Source organism: Stegodyphus dumicola, chromosome 10 (genome assembly GCF_044657685.1).
Source record: "Stegodyphus dumicola isolate Sdum_Otavi_A_Nest chromosome 10, ASM4465768v1".
In the NCBI taxonomy this organism is placed as follows: Eukaryota; Metazoa; Arthropoda; class Arachnida; order Araneae; family Eresidae; genus Stegodyphus; species Stegodyphus dumicola.
In genome coordinates, this window is record NC_140777.1 from 47,887,367 (window position 1) to 47,904,995 (window position 17,629).

The following is a 17,629-nucleotide window of genomic DNA, read 5'->3' on the forward strand; positions in this document are numbered from 1 at the left end:
CCGACATCCTTGTTTTTCGGAAATTTTAACACACATTTTACGAGATTTATCATTTAAGATATTATGAAAACACAAGCAAACTACAGACAGTGGATAAATCGCAGAATTCACGAAGCTGCATCGGAAAACAAAATAAATTATTAGATATATTTCAAAATGTAGGAAAATTATTCTGACATCAAACAATAATACTCATAAAAAAGTAAAAGTCTACCGGACCGTTTACCTTCCTTACGTAACGCATTAAAAATACAATAATCCAAATAAAGCAAAAGCAGTTAATTAATTAAGAACATACATTTAATTAGATAATGGTAGTAGTAGAATCACAAAATGATTATATTATGACTTTGAACAAAAATAAAATTCAAGTGAGTTATTTTCTTTGATATTTTGCCCATTCAACTTGTCTTTTCTTAATTGTTACCGATCTTCTATCTTCTGTACATTCAGGTATGCTTTTTTCTGTTATATCTTCCTTTCGTTTTAGTCCAGTATGTTAAATTTCTCTTCTTAACATTCTTTACACATCTACCAAAATCACCAGTTGCATGCCATCTATAGACAAAACACCCCCGTCTTCAAATTGCATATATTTTATTCTTTCGCCAAAGAAAGCTTTTGCATTTTCGTTGCTTTTCTTGCTCTACTTTTCCATGGTTCTGTTCACTGTGACAGAAACACATTTTCGTATTCAGGCTGTAGTCACGTTTTATCTTAAACTCTCAGCGTAAGGAAGATCCGATATATTACAGCAACGTGGCTCGTTTTTTATAAGAATTCAGTGAACTGTTTCCTTTTTTGTCATTCCTCTGTTAGCGTAAGGACGATCCAATGCTACAAATACGAAATGTGGCATAGGCATTACATTTTGCATTGCGTAATACGCAATACATATGTTACAAATTTGACTACACACTTAAATTTTTCATACAACCTCCATATCTACTTCAGTCATAGCATTTACTTTAAGTTTTAATAAAACTTAATCTATATATTGTCCTATACTTTATTTTTACGTCACATTCATTCTCTCTTATTTGAAGGTTGCGCAAAATAAAGTTTTTTTGGTTCTTTCCTTAACTGGAACCTTCTAGAATTTTCGATCTATTGCTACCGCGTGAGCACAGGCTTCTCTTCCGTCAGTTTCGTTTCTACAGCTATGAAGAAGTTTCTGTTCGAACCTTAGAAACTAGTGCTGCAAATTTATGCATTTTACGCTGATACTATTACTTCATTACTTCCAATATATAAAATCAGGTGTTTTTGTAGGAGGATTTGGTTTGCACACGTGACTTCAGGTCATCTACGTGTTACCAGTTATTGTCCGTAAGAAATGGATTCTTTAGTATTCAAGTCGTCATTTCACTTTTATTGCAACATAAAGCTCGAATAAAGCTGCTGAAATTTAATCTGTGCATGTGTAAATCAAAGCAATAACTTGCCGACATCAAGGAATTCTTACTCTCGGTAAAATAATATTAGTTGAACATACATTTAAGAATGCTTCAGACACTGGTATTATACATTTACATCTGCAAATAAAATTGTAAAATAGATTTTTGGTTGCTTGAGATAACCTGTTTCGTATGTACTTCAAAATACTTGGTCCTAGAACAATGATTGTGATGGTTTATATTTATTTCGATTAATTAAAGTTATCACACCTGCCTTTGCTTAAAGCAGCGCATTTGTTTCATAGAGGGTTTTTTTTTTTTTTTTTTTTTTTTTTTTTTTTTTTTTTTTTTTTTTTTAAAGCAGGAAGGAGACTTCAAAAATGCGGAATGCCCTCTTCGGGATTCGAACACTAGGCTTTCCGACTGCTAGTCGAAAGTGATATTCAGTTACACTGTGAAGGCATGCGATATGGAGAAAGAAAGTACCTTCTTTTTCATAGTAATATATTTCAATTCTAATTTTTGACATTCAGTAATGTATTGAATTCTTGTTCGATTATTAGGCATTTATATTTAAATAAATATAGCATTCTTTATATGTGTGTGAATTTGACAAACAGGAAATTTATAAATGTATCTGCAGATCAGACCGTTATTGCACTTTCATAATCTACAAATTTTCAGAATAATTTATGATACGTTAAGGAAAGTAAGAAGGAAAAGGAATTTACGGGATAAAGGAGAAAGAGACATGGAATAAAATCTATCTTTGTCACTCAGTTCCCGTAAGCACTTTTTTATATTCATGGCCTTTCTTACCCTAATCCATGCTTAATTTTTCTGGAAAGTGATATATTAGGTAATGAAAATTTTCTCGAAGGGTACTGATTATTCATTTGATGCGTACGCAAGCATAATATATCATCCAAAGAAAGAGAACAAGTGAAGGAAAAGTGATTTTTTCAGTGGTCATAACGAACTAAATCACAAGAGGAGTCAGAGCGAAATGAAGGAACAAAGTAATGATTAAGGTATGAAGATACATCGTCATCTGTAGCATTCTGGGCAACACAGTGGATTAGCAATGCACGTCTATTGCGCCATTGGTCATTTGTATCAATGAATGTCTCGACTTCTTCGCAGCTCGTCTCTTCATTTATCTTAGACAAGAAACATAAGGCATCTTCTTTTCTAGTCCCTCTGAGATAAAAATAGCAATAATGTTTCAGCGATATTTCTTTGGATTTTCTGTGAAACGTGCCGATGATGACGAGTATGGAGTTCTGATTGCTCGGACTAATCAATCCTTATTCATTAATTGGCAGCTCAAGAGGGACATATTTCAAGACATTCCAATCAAAACTATTAATATAGTCAAAATATTACCATTTTATATATTAAAGAATGACTTGCCAATGTACATGCAAAATGCTTCTGTATATGGATTTTTATATCTAATGCTAAATCAAATATGGTTTGAGAGAAAACTGTGGTTGATTGGAATCCTGAATATCTTGCTTCTTCGAATACCCAGTGGACAAAGAGATATTTTCCAAGTGTCTTAAACTAAGTGTAGGCATTTTCAACTCGATTATAAACTTACTCAGATTTTGACCGGTTGTGGGAATTTTGGAATTTACTTCATTTCAATATTGTTACTAATGGACTCTGTGCTTGCGGCAATGCTGTAGAAGATGTGAAACATATTTTATTGCACTGTAGGTTGCATGCGAGTGACATTTAGTACATTTAAAGGGAGTTTAGGGAAGCTCCCTATTTCCTGGCCTACTGTTTTCTATGATCTTTTTATGAGCTCCAAAGCCTTTGCAGTCTTGCGTGACTTCATTTGTTCTTTGAAACTTTATTATTATTATTTTTTATACGATTGGATTTTAGTCTTTTATGTGTCATTATATTATTTTACGTATTGCCTGTGTATGATTACGTTATAGTATATTGATGTATTGTATTGTTGATGCATCATTTTTCCTTTGTGTCGGTATTATTTTAGTATAATTTCATTTTTGCTATCATTGTGTTATTAATAAGTTGGTTTATTTTATTTTATTGGAGTATTAACGAACTTTATTTATGCATGGTATATTTTAGTATTTTTAATTTAATAGTATTTGTATTTTTTTTCGTTGCCCCTCCAGACGTAGATATTATTTTTTATTGTAGAATTATATCTCTTTGTATTATCAGTTATTTACTTACATCTGTAAGCCTCGTGGAATACTTCGTGGGACACAAGGAGTTTCGTATTTGTTTTCTTAATTAAAAAAAAGTATATTAAATGAAATGTAAGCATATGTGTCCAATTAATTTTTACGCTGGAGAAACGAATCGCTAGTAAAGGAATAGGCTTATTTGTGATAGGTAATTAATTTATCCTGACTTATGCTGCTGAATAATGCAGTTGTTGCTATTTTGAATTTAGTTAAAAGCGTTGAAATAATTTAAGTTAAAAGCGTTGGAATTTGCATTTAGTCAAATGAGTCTTTTTATAAAGTCTCTTTTTAATCTCTTCGTCGTCCGTAACGCGTCTGGCGTGTTCAAGTGAAACTTCTGCAGGGCGGCCGTAACGCGCTACAAGCGTTCTTCCACATTTTAAAATTTGTAACGTTTAAAACGCTTTCTAAATGTTTACTTCTTTGAGATTTTATTTTTATCTGTTCTAATACCTTCTAGAGGTCAGCACTAATCATTCATGCTATTTCTAATTGAGTTTGCCCCGCGTTTTATGAATATTTGCGCCATTTTACATAAAATACAAGACAGTGAGAAATAGCTTCAACGTCTACTCAGCAGAAAAAGAGAAAAAATGAGGTTGTGAATTGGAAAGACAAGAAGGATATACGTTTGATTAGTACAGTTCATAAGAACACGATGACTGGTGTTGGAACACGGAAAAGAACTGTAAAAAAAGCAATAATTGTAAAAGATTATTAGACAAACAAAATGGGAGGAGTGGACCGCCTGGAACAGATGTTGTCAAATTATCCTGATGTTAGAATTAAGCAAAAATGTTATTTCTTCATTATGCTTTATTTCCTTATAATTTTACTTAATATTCATTGACATTCATCCACTACGAAAGTTATGTATGGAAAGTTATGATGTACAGAGAAAACAACATTACACGCTACGAAAAACAGACGGCCGCTGGGGAGAAATTTTTGCGGACAGGAGGAGACGACGAAAGGGTTAAAGTCAGTTAGTCAAAAAAACTCTCAAACTCTATATGTAGAGTTTTTTTTTTTTTTTTTTTTTTTTTTTTTATTTTTTTTTTGACTAACAAACTCTATATTTAGAGTTTGAGAGTTTGATAAAATAAAAAAAAAATAAAAAAAAAACTATGAATTCCACATTAAAAATGTTACTAACAGACTGAATCATCTGTAGGCAAATGATGTTTAAATAATACTTACCAAACATTTTAACCGAAAGAAATGATTTTACTCTGCCTTTCGCAGTATCGAACTGAGTTCTCAATGGATTATCTGAAGGAATTTCATTCGCTTTTGTGTTATTGCTATAGTCTTTTAAACATAATACCTTTTGAGTATTCCCCTTTGAATTCAGTTTTCAAAGGGACATTAAGTTTTCAAAGATAAATATTCCTTAATTCTTTATTTGTTGTACAGTTTTGATGTGGTATTTCATAGTTTAAACTCTCTTTCTTGATGTATTTAAATTAGAATTTCTTTCTTGATGTTTTGAAGTCTATCAGTTAATTTCATTGCGAGATTTTTTTTTGTATTTTTATGTTGAACTCCTTAAGATTTTTACAATCTTGTTTTCATACTTTTTAGACTGTGTTATTGTTATTTAAAAACTGACTTTTAAGTCAGTTTTTAAATAACAATTTTAAACAACAGTTTAAGGAATTTATCAAAAGCTTTAGCTTTAAATAGATGTGCGTCTCAAGTCTAAATTTATTATATTTTATTTTTCTTGCGTGGAAAAAATTTTGTTCCATAAGTTGTTTAACATTTTGTTTATAACAGTTCAAATTCAGTTTAATTGTGATTGTTATAGGTTAAGTCTTCAAAGACCATCCGATTTTGCATATAAAACTGTTCTAATAAGGGGAGCTAAAATTAGACTGATCCAGATTCTAGCTCTTATGCACAATATATTAGGACCAGTATCATAATCAATAATGATCATGAAATTATGCGAAGTTAAAATATTTCTTAATAATTGAAGGCGAAAATTTGTCTCTATCGATTTTTGCAAAAGGTAATTTGTTTTAAATTCCGTGGCGGTTAAAACACTCCTAGAAAATTCAGAATTAAGCATATCCAAAACATTTCAAATGAATTCAGCTGGAAAAAAGAGCAATTTGTAATTAAAGAAGAATAAAGTATCTTGACAATGGAATATCTCTTTGAACGAATATTTTCAAAAATCACATTTCTCAAACGTTACCGCTGTCTTTCTAAGCTTATTGTCAGAATGCTCTTTAAAGTAACTGGAAAGTGAATAGCTACATTATTTTTACAATGCATTTCTAGAATTAAAGTAGTTTCGGCTCTAAGTTCATCTGTGCGTAAATAACTGTATTGTCTCTGTTTATGTTTTATTCATATAACTTTGAGATTCATACTTAGACTAAGGCCAAAATTTATTTTCACTTTAAAAAATGCTTCCCGTTTGACATTTGGCTTCATTAAAAATTAAATTTGAAATAATTTGAAAGCTATTTGACTTCGACTTCTAGATTTCAAGTAAATGCTGATCATTAACTTTCTGGCAACCAGTATTCATTTAAAGAATAACTTTTGAACAACCACAAAACTTGGAAGCATTATTATCATGTTGTCTTATCATGTTTGCTACGTATTTTCAAAGATCCATTGTCTCAGTATTTTTGTTTCTATGTTGAGGTTTGAAACCTAGTCTTAAATGTTTAACGAAGTATATTTTGGTTTTCTTTCCGAGAACAGAAATATTTCGCATATTAATTCATTATTAATGGTGTCAAATGGAAAGAATAATTTCCGTAATTGTTAACCGAAGAATTTATTTTTGTGTTTACTGCATCTTTAAACGGACTTGTATTTCAGGAAATAATGTTTGAGTAAATTAACTGTGTATAAAAATGTGTGTATAAAATATACTGTGTATAAAATATACACGTCTGGTTGCCTGTCACATTTAAAAGTGTAGCATTAATTACACTTTTACATTTCATTATTAGCTAAATTACGGCAGAGTACCGATTTTAAATGCGTATGTCTTCATCACATAAAAAGTATTTCGTTTCTGGAAACTGCATCGTAAAATTTCTATTTAAAAGTCTTAATTATTAATTTCCTATGACTGCAGATGTTTCTGCTCTAGTTGTTTTGCTGCCCACCAGCGGCTAAGCGGTAAACTCGCTGGACACTGGTAGTTCGGTCCGAGGTTCAAGCCCGTGAATGGGCTGTCTGCATGGGCGTTTTCGTGATTTTCCCCATGTGTAATATGTATACGAGCTAGTTTCCACTAGAACGTCTTCGATGAAGGGATTTTTCTCCCTAGGCTGATAGCCTTCGACAACTTTTAATATTTAAATACACTAAACCAAACCTAGCTGTTTTGCAGAATTCTGTCAAGTTTCAGGTTTTATCACCCATAAAGCTCCGAAAAATATCTGTTTAACTATTCAAGTTGTTTGTTAAAATTTTTATAAGTGCTTAATAATGACAACATTATGCTATTCCCATTTACTATTGAGAGAGGCTAATTTTAAGCCTGAACATTAAAAATTGGATTTAGGTAAAAATCTGAAAACTATAATTTAATGTTTTCGTTGTTTACCTTAGAAGTAATCTTTATTTTTGAAGAATTAAAAAAAGTAATTAGAAAATGAAAATGTATCAAAGTTTTCTTCGCTTCTTGCGTGATCTTGTAAAACGAAACTTAAATATGATATATGACAATGAATAGATTTAATCTCTATGAATTCGGCTCCAAATTATATGCGTTTTAAGCATAAATACAGGCAACCACCAGATAACACCTCTAAAAACAGTTTGACAGTGGTTCACGAAAGAAGCAATGTTGTTGTTTGCCTTGCTAAACTATCTTTCTCAATTTACGTCTTCGCTCGCCATGCATTACTCACATCAATTCATTCTGCTACGTAAATCCTTTCTCCATTTAAGCCATTTGAAACCTGAAACCTTTTTAAGGAACGCTCGTAAAAAGCAATTTTTATTTATTTATTTAAATCAAATGATGTTAGGTACACAGAATGTTGAAGTCCGACGATTTAATTTGATTCATTTACTAAATCAAATGTAATGGAACTCCAGATTTTATTAGTCAGTATGCGATTGTAGAAAAAATTAGAATTTCATCATGATAACCTCAATTTTGTTTAAAGTAAAATGTTCTGAAACGTCAAAGGACTAAATAAAAATTACTTGGTGCACACATTTATTATTACAATAAATTGGAATTGAGATTTGCATATATTTACATAGTTCTAGTTTTTATAAATTAAACGATTTACAATCATACTAGAGAGCTTTGTAGCAGCGTTTCTTGATCTTTATCTCTCGCTAGAAAATTTCGAAGAATATCCATCTATCATGAAATCGCACAGGAAATGTTAATATCATGAAATCGTACAGTAAATATTAATATCATAAAATCGCACAGTAAATGTTAGTATCATGAAATCGCACAATAAATATTATGTATGATTAGTCTACTACTACTATTTCTTAGACAGCTCTAGAAATGTTCAGCAGGACACTTGTGTTTCGACGTTTTTAGTACAACTGATATTCGGTTATCAGTTGGGATATGATCAGCAATCATAACGGCACATAAGAATCTGAAAAAAAAAGAAGTCATGCAAAAGAAAAAACAATTAACAAGCGTAAGCTTACCTGCACGTTCCTCCATTATCACACGTTGATCGACTTCCAGGTTCACATCCAGGATTGTATTGGCACTCTGGTCCATAAAAATCAGCAAAACAATGGCAGGAATACGCCGTGAAGAAGGACACTGCGTAACAGTAGCCTGTGAAGGAACAATGATGGTACAAGCATGCGTCTTTCCTTACTGTTTCGTTCCGGCTTATAATCTCGTATGTAATGTTGAATCCAAAGACATCCAGAAGGTATTCGCGTACCCTCATGTGGATGTTACCGGATTCCCTGACAAGGAAATCTAGCACCAGTACTGGTTTGTTGCTGACGAGATAAGTAGGTTCTCTATCAGAGCTGATCATGCCAAATTCTTTCTTGCCCATGTATAATGTTTCCGAAAAGAAGGCGTACTCTGTCACAGTTAGACCTTCACGCATATAGAACTGTGTAAAATATATGGCGATTACTTTATCTGCTGGAGCTTCTATAACCCATCTACAGTTAATGGGCACAGGATAAGGATCAGGAAAGTTTGGTGTGGAAATGATACCTTTCGGCTCTCGCAGCACACCACCACATTCACTGTACATAATCTCTCGTTCTTGCAATGCACTTGCAGATACCATTTTAGTATCATCAGTGCCATAAACTAGAGTCAAGGTTGAGCAGAAAACCATGCACAAAAGAAGAAGCTGAACTTTTTTATGCCGCATTCTAGATTTCTTTTTCTGCTACTGTGTTGTATCAAAAGACGTCGCACACGATTGCTATAAATGTTTTATGTTAGTCTTTCATTTCATCATAAAATTTTACAGTTATTTTTATTTCTTGAGTATACATTTCTAAAATGTACTCTTTCGTCGTAATCAGAGCTTGAATTCTTTACCTTTTTTGAGTAAGAATGCTGAATCATATCTCAGACCATTGCATTTCGCTATAAGTTTTCCCTAAAACTAGATGATAGGAACGATAAAAAATTCTGAATTTTACGGTGCTGTTTCTATTGAAGCAACTGAAAGGTTTCTGAAGTTCAAATGTGCCAAAATGCAAATTTTTCATCAATCAGTTTCAAGAGTTATTCAAAGCATTCAAATTTCAAATCAAATCCGAGATGCAAATTTATAAGAATAAAACAAGGTACGTAAAATTTTATATAATTTGAAAAAGTAAAAGACATTTTAAGTAATGATTTCGATCCATAGATTAGTGTTACAGTTTTCAATATTCGTAAAAGAAAATGCTTTTTTTATATACAGTTCTTTCGTGCCACTCGCTTATACCAATGATATGCTCCGATTTTAAGTTTTCTTTAGTAGTACTCAGGTAGTTAAAAATCGAATACATGCAAGCCAAGGTTCCAAAATCTGAAACATAATGAAAACTAATTAATTCAAGGTGAATGCAACAGTTTAGTATAATTAATACAAGAATTTCAATACGAATCTTGATATCATTTAATATAATTCACGAAATACAAATATATATATCTTACAATAAATATATAAATACATAAAATTTTAACACACTTAAGCCATTTCTTTCATGCTTTCAAACATAAAATTACCGGCGTCCGAAACAAATTAACAGTACTTTGAAAATTCAAAAATATTTTTTTATGAAAAAATATTTACAGAATTTTATTTCCTCATTTGTTCTCCTCAAAACGGGTCAACAGATATCTAGAAATATTTTAGTATTTTTACAATGCTTATTTGTAAATTTAAGTTTTACACGTAAGTTAAGTAATCAAATATAAAAATTAAATGAAAACAAACACAGATGTCTTTAAATCCAGATATATTTTATTATTGCGTAATAAGGGCATAATAATGAATATTAATAGAAAAATCGAAATTTATAAATAATAACAATTAATTTTACAATAAGTACCTAATTACCTGATAAATGGTTTAGATACGAAACTATTATATTTACATCCTTCTAACTAAAACTGCATATGCAGCATTGCGACATTAAATGAAATAAAAAAGTTGTCCAGATCATAATCTATCATTTATAAAATATGTTATTTTGGAAAGATTTCTAACTTTGCTAAATCATAATCAAATATGTTTTAGATATTTTAAGACTGGTTAAAAGAGGTGTTTGCAAACATAAATATAAACTGTATCTTTGATAGCAAGATGCGCTTACATACTCCTTTATTTTGTGTAATCACAAAAGTGAGAGGAGTGTAATTGTACATTGCTTAGAACAGAGGAGAAATAAAGATTCCAACTATTTTCATATAATAAAAAATATTACTTTATACTGCTGTACATGACATCAGAAATACTTCGCTTTCATATCTCTTCATTAAAAATTCTTACACTATTTATTCCTTGATCGGCCCACCAGCGGCCGAGCGGTAAAGTCGCTGAACACTGGTAGTTCGGTCCGAGGTTCGAATCCCTCGAACGGGCTGGCTGCATGGGTGTTTTCGTGGTTTTCCCCATGTGTAACGTGTATACGAGCCAGTTTCCCTTAGAAAGTCCTCCACGAAAGGCATCCCTCCTCTTAGGCAGATAGCCCTAGTGTGCTTTGCCATAATTAAATACACCACCACACCACCACCACCACCACCACACCACCACCTATTCCTTGATCAAAATAAATATTACCAGTGAACAACATTCCCTGCAGTTACATTAGGAAGCTTATGCGAAAACTGCCGAAATACAGCGAAATGGGTGAAAAACTTTGCAGAAGATAATGATGCGATAAATCTCTCTTTGTAGTCTGTTTTTGTAAAGGATTTTCTTACTGCATGAACAATTTGGAGCAAAAAATTTAGTTATATGAGGGATAATTCAAAAGTATCATTGCATTCAGATAAAAAAGGCCGCATTGAAAATATCAGAAGGTCATTATGATAGCCGCCAAAAAATTATTAAACCTAACAGTTTTCGATTTTTTATTTCACAGCCATCTGAAATCAAATCATGAAATATCTATCATGAAAATAGAGGAAAATTTCGATAAAAATATATTTTAGGTTCAAATACGCAAACAAAATTTTTTCTCTAGAAGTATTTTTTAAAACTTTTTTAACAAATTCACAGGAATCATGGGAAAATATTTTCATATCTTATTTTTCTTTCAAGAAAGTGTAAGGAAAAGAAAAGAGAATTACGATCTCATTATTCAGTCGAGCACGGACTAGAACATAGTTTTCAAATTTTATGTGTTTTACTTAAACTTCAGAGACATGTAATTCCAGCACTTCTTCAAATTCAATAGGATGCATATTGAATATCTCCAATTTGCCGACTCACGAAGTATACTGATCTGCCATGGACATCAATTCTATGCTCTGAATTAGATTACGGAAATGTTTTCATATTTTTAGGAAAGAAATTCCTTTTACTCTTAGCTAGTAAAAGATGATTACCGAGAATTTTATTGCACCCCCCCCCGAAATCTAATAATAAAAGAATTCGTTTCTATAATAAGAATAAATCTCCGGCGAATTTATGCTTGATAAGAAAAAAAAAAGATTGTGGAATGAAGTAGTTTTATATCTTATTTAATTCGGTTAGAGAAGAAAGTGGTTTATCTATCCCCTTCTTTAGCTAAGCATAAAAAGTATTACGTTTTTGGACATCATTCCGTCTTTAGTTTAAAATTTTTTCGAAATGAATTTCAATATTTCACTAATTATTTAGAGAAGGTTTTCTCAACGGGTTGGGTATGGATTCCTGGTCAGTTGATAAGATTTTAAACGGTGCCTATGAGGATCAAGAATTCGATAACCAAATGTGCATTGAAATTTAATTGATAATCAAGATCCCGTTAATTACTAAACGTGTATAATAAAATTAACGACTACTTGTTCATTGATATAAAATTTTATCATACAGATATAAATGAATCTTTAATGATTGGTTTGAAATTTTATTCATTAAAGAAGTCAAGCATTGATTACAACAGCAAAACCTGAGTTTTTATATTCACTATAATGCACCAGCTGCCCTCACAAAAATAAACCAAAAGTTAAAATTTGATTTCTTCCATCGATTACCACATCCTTAATCCAACCAATGAATCAAGGAATTATAAATAGATCCAAAGCCTATTATGTCGGGCACGTTTAGATTTCTGCTATTAAAGCATTAGACAAAGGAAAGCATGACACACTGATGGCATTTTGGATCCAATTCAACACAAGTTACTGCCTAGAAATGATTAAACTCGCATAGGAAGAAATGAATTCATCAACAATGAATGCTTGTTGACATCAGTGATGGCCAGATGTTGTCAGCAATTTTAAAGGTTTTTCATCGATTGAAAATGACACCAAGAAAATCATAAAAATTAAAAATTAATCTGAAAGAGAATTTTCAGGTATGGAAGAAGAAGAAATCAAAGAATTAGTTGGATCTGGCAATTGTGAAATGACAAATGAATAATTTTATAGTCTTATAATACTAGCCTACAAAAAGCAGCGACAGTGAAAAACGATAAAGAGTAAGTCTTTAACGTACAAAACTTTAAACTAATTGTTAGAAACGGCACAGGAAATATGCATTTGTGTATTGGAGATTTTTCTCAATGAAGAAAGAGAACATTTTATGAGAGGTATTGAAAATCTTTGTACTTCTTCTCGGAGAACATTTAATGAGTAAAATCATTACTTACTTAATAATTGTATCATCGTAGTTACTAATTAACCAGTATTAAAAAGCTTTTTAGTTACCATTTTTCATTTTCTCCTTTTATTACAATTAAATTTAGGTTTACATAAATTACACATACTTCCTTAATCTAAATTATAGCAAACCAGTTTTGTTTTTCATAAATAGTTAACTTTGAGGAACTGACAATATATTGTTATGAATTTCGTACATAGATAGGTAATTTTAGCAAAATTATAAATAACATCGTTGTATTTCTTTTGTATAATGTAATTATGAAAAGTCAAGAGAGAAGAGGTATGCCGGAAAAGTGAGAATACAGGGGCAGATCCATTTAACATTGAGTAAATGGGTATCTCGGTAATAGGGAGATATCGCCAAGATGGCAACGGATTTAGCAACTAATTTTTGTCTCTAAATTTGGTGAGAAATCGCCAAAAGTTGCCAAACTTGGTGACCATTTGGCGGCATTTTGATCTTGTTCCTGTGTCACCGTAATAGGTCCTGTAATTGAATAAATGTAATTACTACTATACTCGCTCTAACCGTAATTCGACCCTCATATTGCCTTCCAGTAATTTGGAGAAGCATAAAGTACTAGAAAAATCTTAGCGGCCGGGTACCTGAATGAGTATTTCTGTGGCAAATTCTAGAACTCTGAAATGTTTCTTTTGATAAAATAAATTTTATCGACCTATCAACAGAGCTGTGTGCATTCAATCTGATGCGTACCAGTACGCACACAACAGAATTTATAGGAAAACTCTATGGGCTTCGAAGAAAAAGCTAAAGGGCCATCTTCTTCGAGAAATGAATATATTCTAGACTGTGGACTTGAAAGTTTTCATTTAAATAGGCGGTATAATTAAATCCGCCAAGAAAAATTTAAATTAAGAGAAACTTTTCGTATAAACTCGTCGTTAATTTAAAGTTTATTTCTGCATTGTTTTAATCTTTGTACTGGATTTGCGAAATTCGAATGGATGATTTAAATACTAGAGTTCCATGAATTTTAAGACTCAGAGTTATCTTTTACTCCAAAGTATTTATTCACTTGTTCGGCTGGCAGTTCTTTTACAGAAAACGAACTTTATTTATTCACATTTTTGCCTCTTACTTAGTTCGTTTTTATCATACATAAAAGAGGTAAAAATGTTGAATTATGGCATTACATTTCCGAAAGTTTTAAATGCTTCGTGTTTTGTCAACAGAATTTTGAACTCAGGAAATACTATTTCGACACTTCAGAAACGCTAGTCAGAATCTTAGAAGTATTAGTAGCACTTCAAGTTTGAAGATAGATCGTAATCTTCTTACGCTGCAGTTTAAGGACGGAAGAAATGAGAGAATATGTAACTTGCTTTTTTTTTACTTGATGGATTAAGGTCTGCAAAGTCTTATCAGCAAAGAGCTTGGTTAGCTCGCCAACCTTTTATATTTATTTATTTATTTATTTTTTTTTTTTTGCAAGCGACAGAAAAAAGACGCTTAGAAGATATATTTTTTTATTTACTTAAAGATGGCATTTTAAAGACGCTGATTTATAAACGATGCAATATTATTAAATCTGAAATACTTTCGACTTCGAAAATACCGAGAGAAATCCAACGTGGATACCAGCCAAATAGACATATCGATATACACTTTATACCGCAATTTTGAACAAATAATACTTATTAGAAGTTAATTTCTTATGTACATTCTATTCACTAAAGATACAATCACCTCTAGTTACTTCATGATTTTATTAACATACTTCTCATCTAAAATAATATTCAGAATAGGAATATCACTTTTACAATCACAAGCGAAGTATTCCGTTACCATGTCACTGAATCATAAGCCAACCTGAAGCCGAGCGGTAAATTCGTGAAACACTGGTAGGTTGATTTGGATCCGATTACAGAGAAAAAAGCTGGCTGCATAATGTTTTCGTGGATTTTCACATGTGTTACATGGATACGACCAAGTTTCTCTTAAAAGATCTTCCATGCATTTTCTCAGGCTAGCGGGTTTTCGTATAATCTATTAACTCCTTCACATCCAATCCGCCCGACGCGGCCATACATTGAAACGACCAGAATCTCCCGAAAACGGCCGAGATTGTAATCTTCTTTTCGTCCCTCCCCCTAAGGTATATACCCCCAGGTGAACTTTCCCCAAATGCATTGCATCAATTTACTGCAGACAGCTGGTCCTAAGAGTTTTTTTTTATCTTTGGTTGATCGTGACATTTCGTTGTTGATTCTTTTGTGGTACAGTGTGCTTTTAAGCTTTAAACAGCAATAAAAGAGCAGTTTAAAAATTTAAGGATTATATTTATTTTTAAACAATTTATTCCTTCCTATAAAAATAACGGAAATAAAGAAAATCACAGTAGTGATCATAACAAAGCCGGAAAGGCTTGTTGATCTGACCTTCAGTATAGTTTTATAAAGAACGGGGCCAAAGGCTAATGAAATCTTTGTTAGAAAGTACAAAGGATGTCATTGGAAATCTTCACACTTATTTTCTGCGTTAATGGACGGGGAGGGGAGGAAATTGCTGTGAAACTGGAAAAGTATTTCGGGCGGTTCGGGTATTTTGAGCATACAGCTTAGCGAAGGGTCGGGATTTCAAAGTTAAATCAAACCATTGAATCACAAAATCATCTTTCTCTAATTCTTCAATATTGGCTAACACAGAAACTCATTAAAAATCAAGAATGCCCATCAATTCTTGAGTTTTTAATGCTTTAGTAAAATTTATATTGAGCTCTTTATGATAACTCAAAAGTTTCATATCGAAAATATTTTAAAATATTCTAATAACGTTTAACGATAACTTCTGATGCTGAGGTGAATTCTTCCAATGCCTGGTGTTATCAAATTGCTTAAGAAACAATGCGTCTGTTATTTTTTAATTCAGAACTTTCTTCAGCATAATCCAATTTTTATCGATTTGAAAAAAAAAAAAAATTATTCCAGTAAAATTTAATGATCACATGTTAAGTCTCAATTCACTCTGTCTTCTAATTCCAGTATAAAAGACTCTCTAATTATCTCATACTCTGAAACAATATTCAAATTAAATACGTTTTCAAATCCTATAATATAATGTCCATAACTTTAATATATATAAATATTAAAGTTATGGACTAATATATTTATTTAATATATATAAATATTAAAGTTATGGTCTATGTATATATATATATATATATATGTGTGTGTGTCTGTAATCATTTAATTAGCTAAAACTAAACAGGAAAATATGAACTAAATGTTGAAATTTAAACAAATTATTAAAAGTAATTAATTAAAAATAGTGGAGTCTATTAAATTACCCTGAACTTATTAGGAAAAGTAATTAGGTAAAAATATAAAAAACAATAAATAAATAATATATGAAATAAATAGGAAAAAGCTGTATTGTCACTGTCAAGTTTAAACGTTTTCGTGAGGTGGAAGAATATAAGACCGACATCTCCTCTTTCTTCTGGCATAAGTAGTTATGTCTCTAGTCGCTACCAATTAGCTAAGGCCCCAACATTAATTATTTTAAATCATTGCTATCTCTGAAAATTAAAAACGTCACCTCCACATAACCAATCTGCCAAAACAAAAGTAAATCATTTTGCGAAAAAACATTTGTTAAGTATGTAAAACAATCTGCTAGCCTATCTAAAGGAAAGCGAAACAAAAGCGCACAGCGAAAGATTCACATTCTAGTGAACATTTCTGCACGTGACTTAACATCGGCAGCCATGATTCAGCTATAGTCCATGTATTTCGACTGCGTGTGTGATATGACTAATAACACAAAGCTCATCTACGTATTACTGCCCACGGTACATCGGTGGTGTGCCTCATATTTTTATATCGTGTCTGTAGCATTAAATTATGGCAAAGAACATTAAGACTACTTGTCTTAAAGGATTAATACCTTTGTGGAAGACTTTCCAAAAAAACTTGCTTTATTTATCATTCACATGAGGAACATTAATGGCTTGCATGATGTAATCAAAAGTCACTTCATGTACGTATTTTTAATTCTTTTGAAATGATTGTATCTTGTTCCAAGCCGAATGTATCAAAATGTACTTAGTTTGCCTAAATATTTAAATTTAGTTGACCTCCACTTTTATTTTTTTTCATGTACTTCATCGGTAAATTCACAAGGAAATTTACAAATAATGCCCATATCAGTGTTTTACTCATTATTTGATTAATGGATTTTTCCAAAGCAATCTAGAATTTCGGCACAATGTATTAAGCAATTTTGCAATATTTTAGTGGATTTTGTAATGATGTGCTTTATCTTAATTTTCAGAAAGTACTGAAATGTACGGTAAAATTTTTCGGATTTTTTTTATGTTGCTTTAATTTTCTTTGGATAAATGTTTTGATTTATTGACTAGTTTTGTAAATACTAAATTCTCATTGCTTTTAATAGCATGAAATTATTTGCAGTTTAAAGAGATTAATAGAAATATAATTTTATTATTCTCATATCTTTGTCTCTTTTTCAGTTTTTCTAGACACGATAAGTGTAAATATTTAATGGAGAAGTTTTACGTGCAATGAACCTTATATTTAAGTTATCAACTAAATAATGAACGAATTAGTATACATATCAGTACCTAATGAAATGTTTTTTGAACAGAATTTTCACAAATTATTTAATCATTATCATACTGGTAACTTAATCTTTTCAAATTTATTAAATTCGCTAATAACAATTTTCA

General features: G+C 31.3%; 1 protein-coding gene across 2 annotated transcripts in view; it reads right to left on the reverse strand.

The window, feature by feature from the left end:
* LOC118187321 (uncharacterized) overlaps positions 1-17,629 on the reverse strand; it is a 1,290,260-nt gene that overhangs the window by 724,948 nt on the left and 547,683 nt on the right. For both annotated transcript variants that reach the window (XM_085824924.1, XM_085824923.1), the window contains exon 4: positions 8,285-9,633. In XM_085824924.1, the coding sequence (XP_085681050.1) occupies positions 8,285-8,982 (698 nt within the window). In that variant the 5' untranslated portion in view covers positions 8,983-9,633. The remainder of the gene's footprint in view (positions 1-8,284; positions 9,634-17,629) is intronic.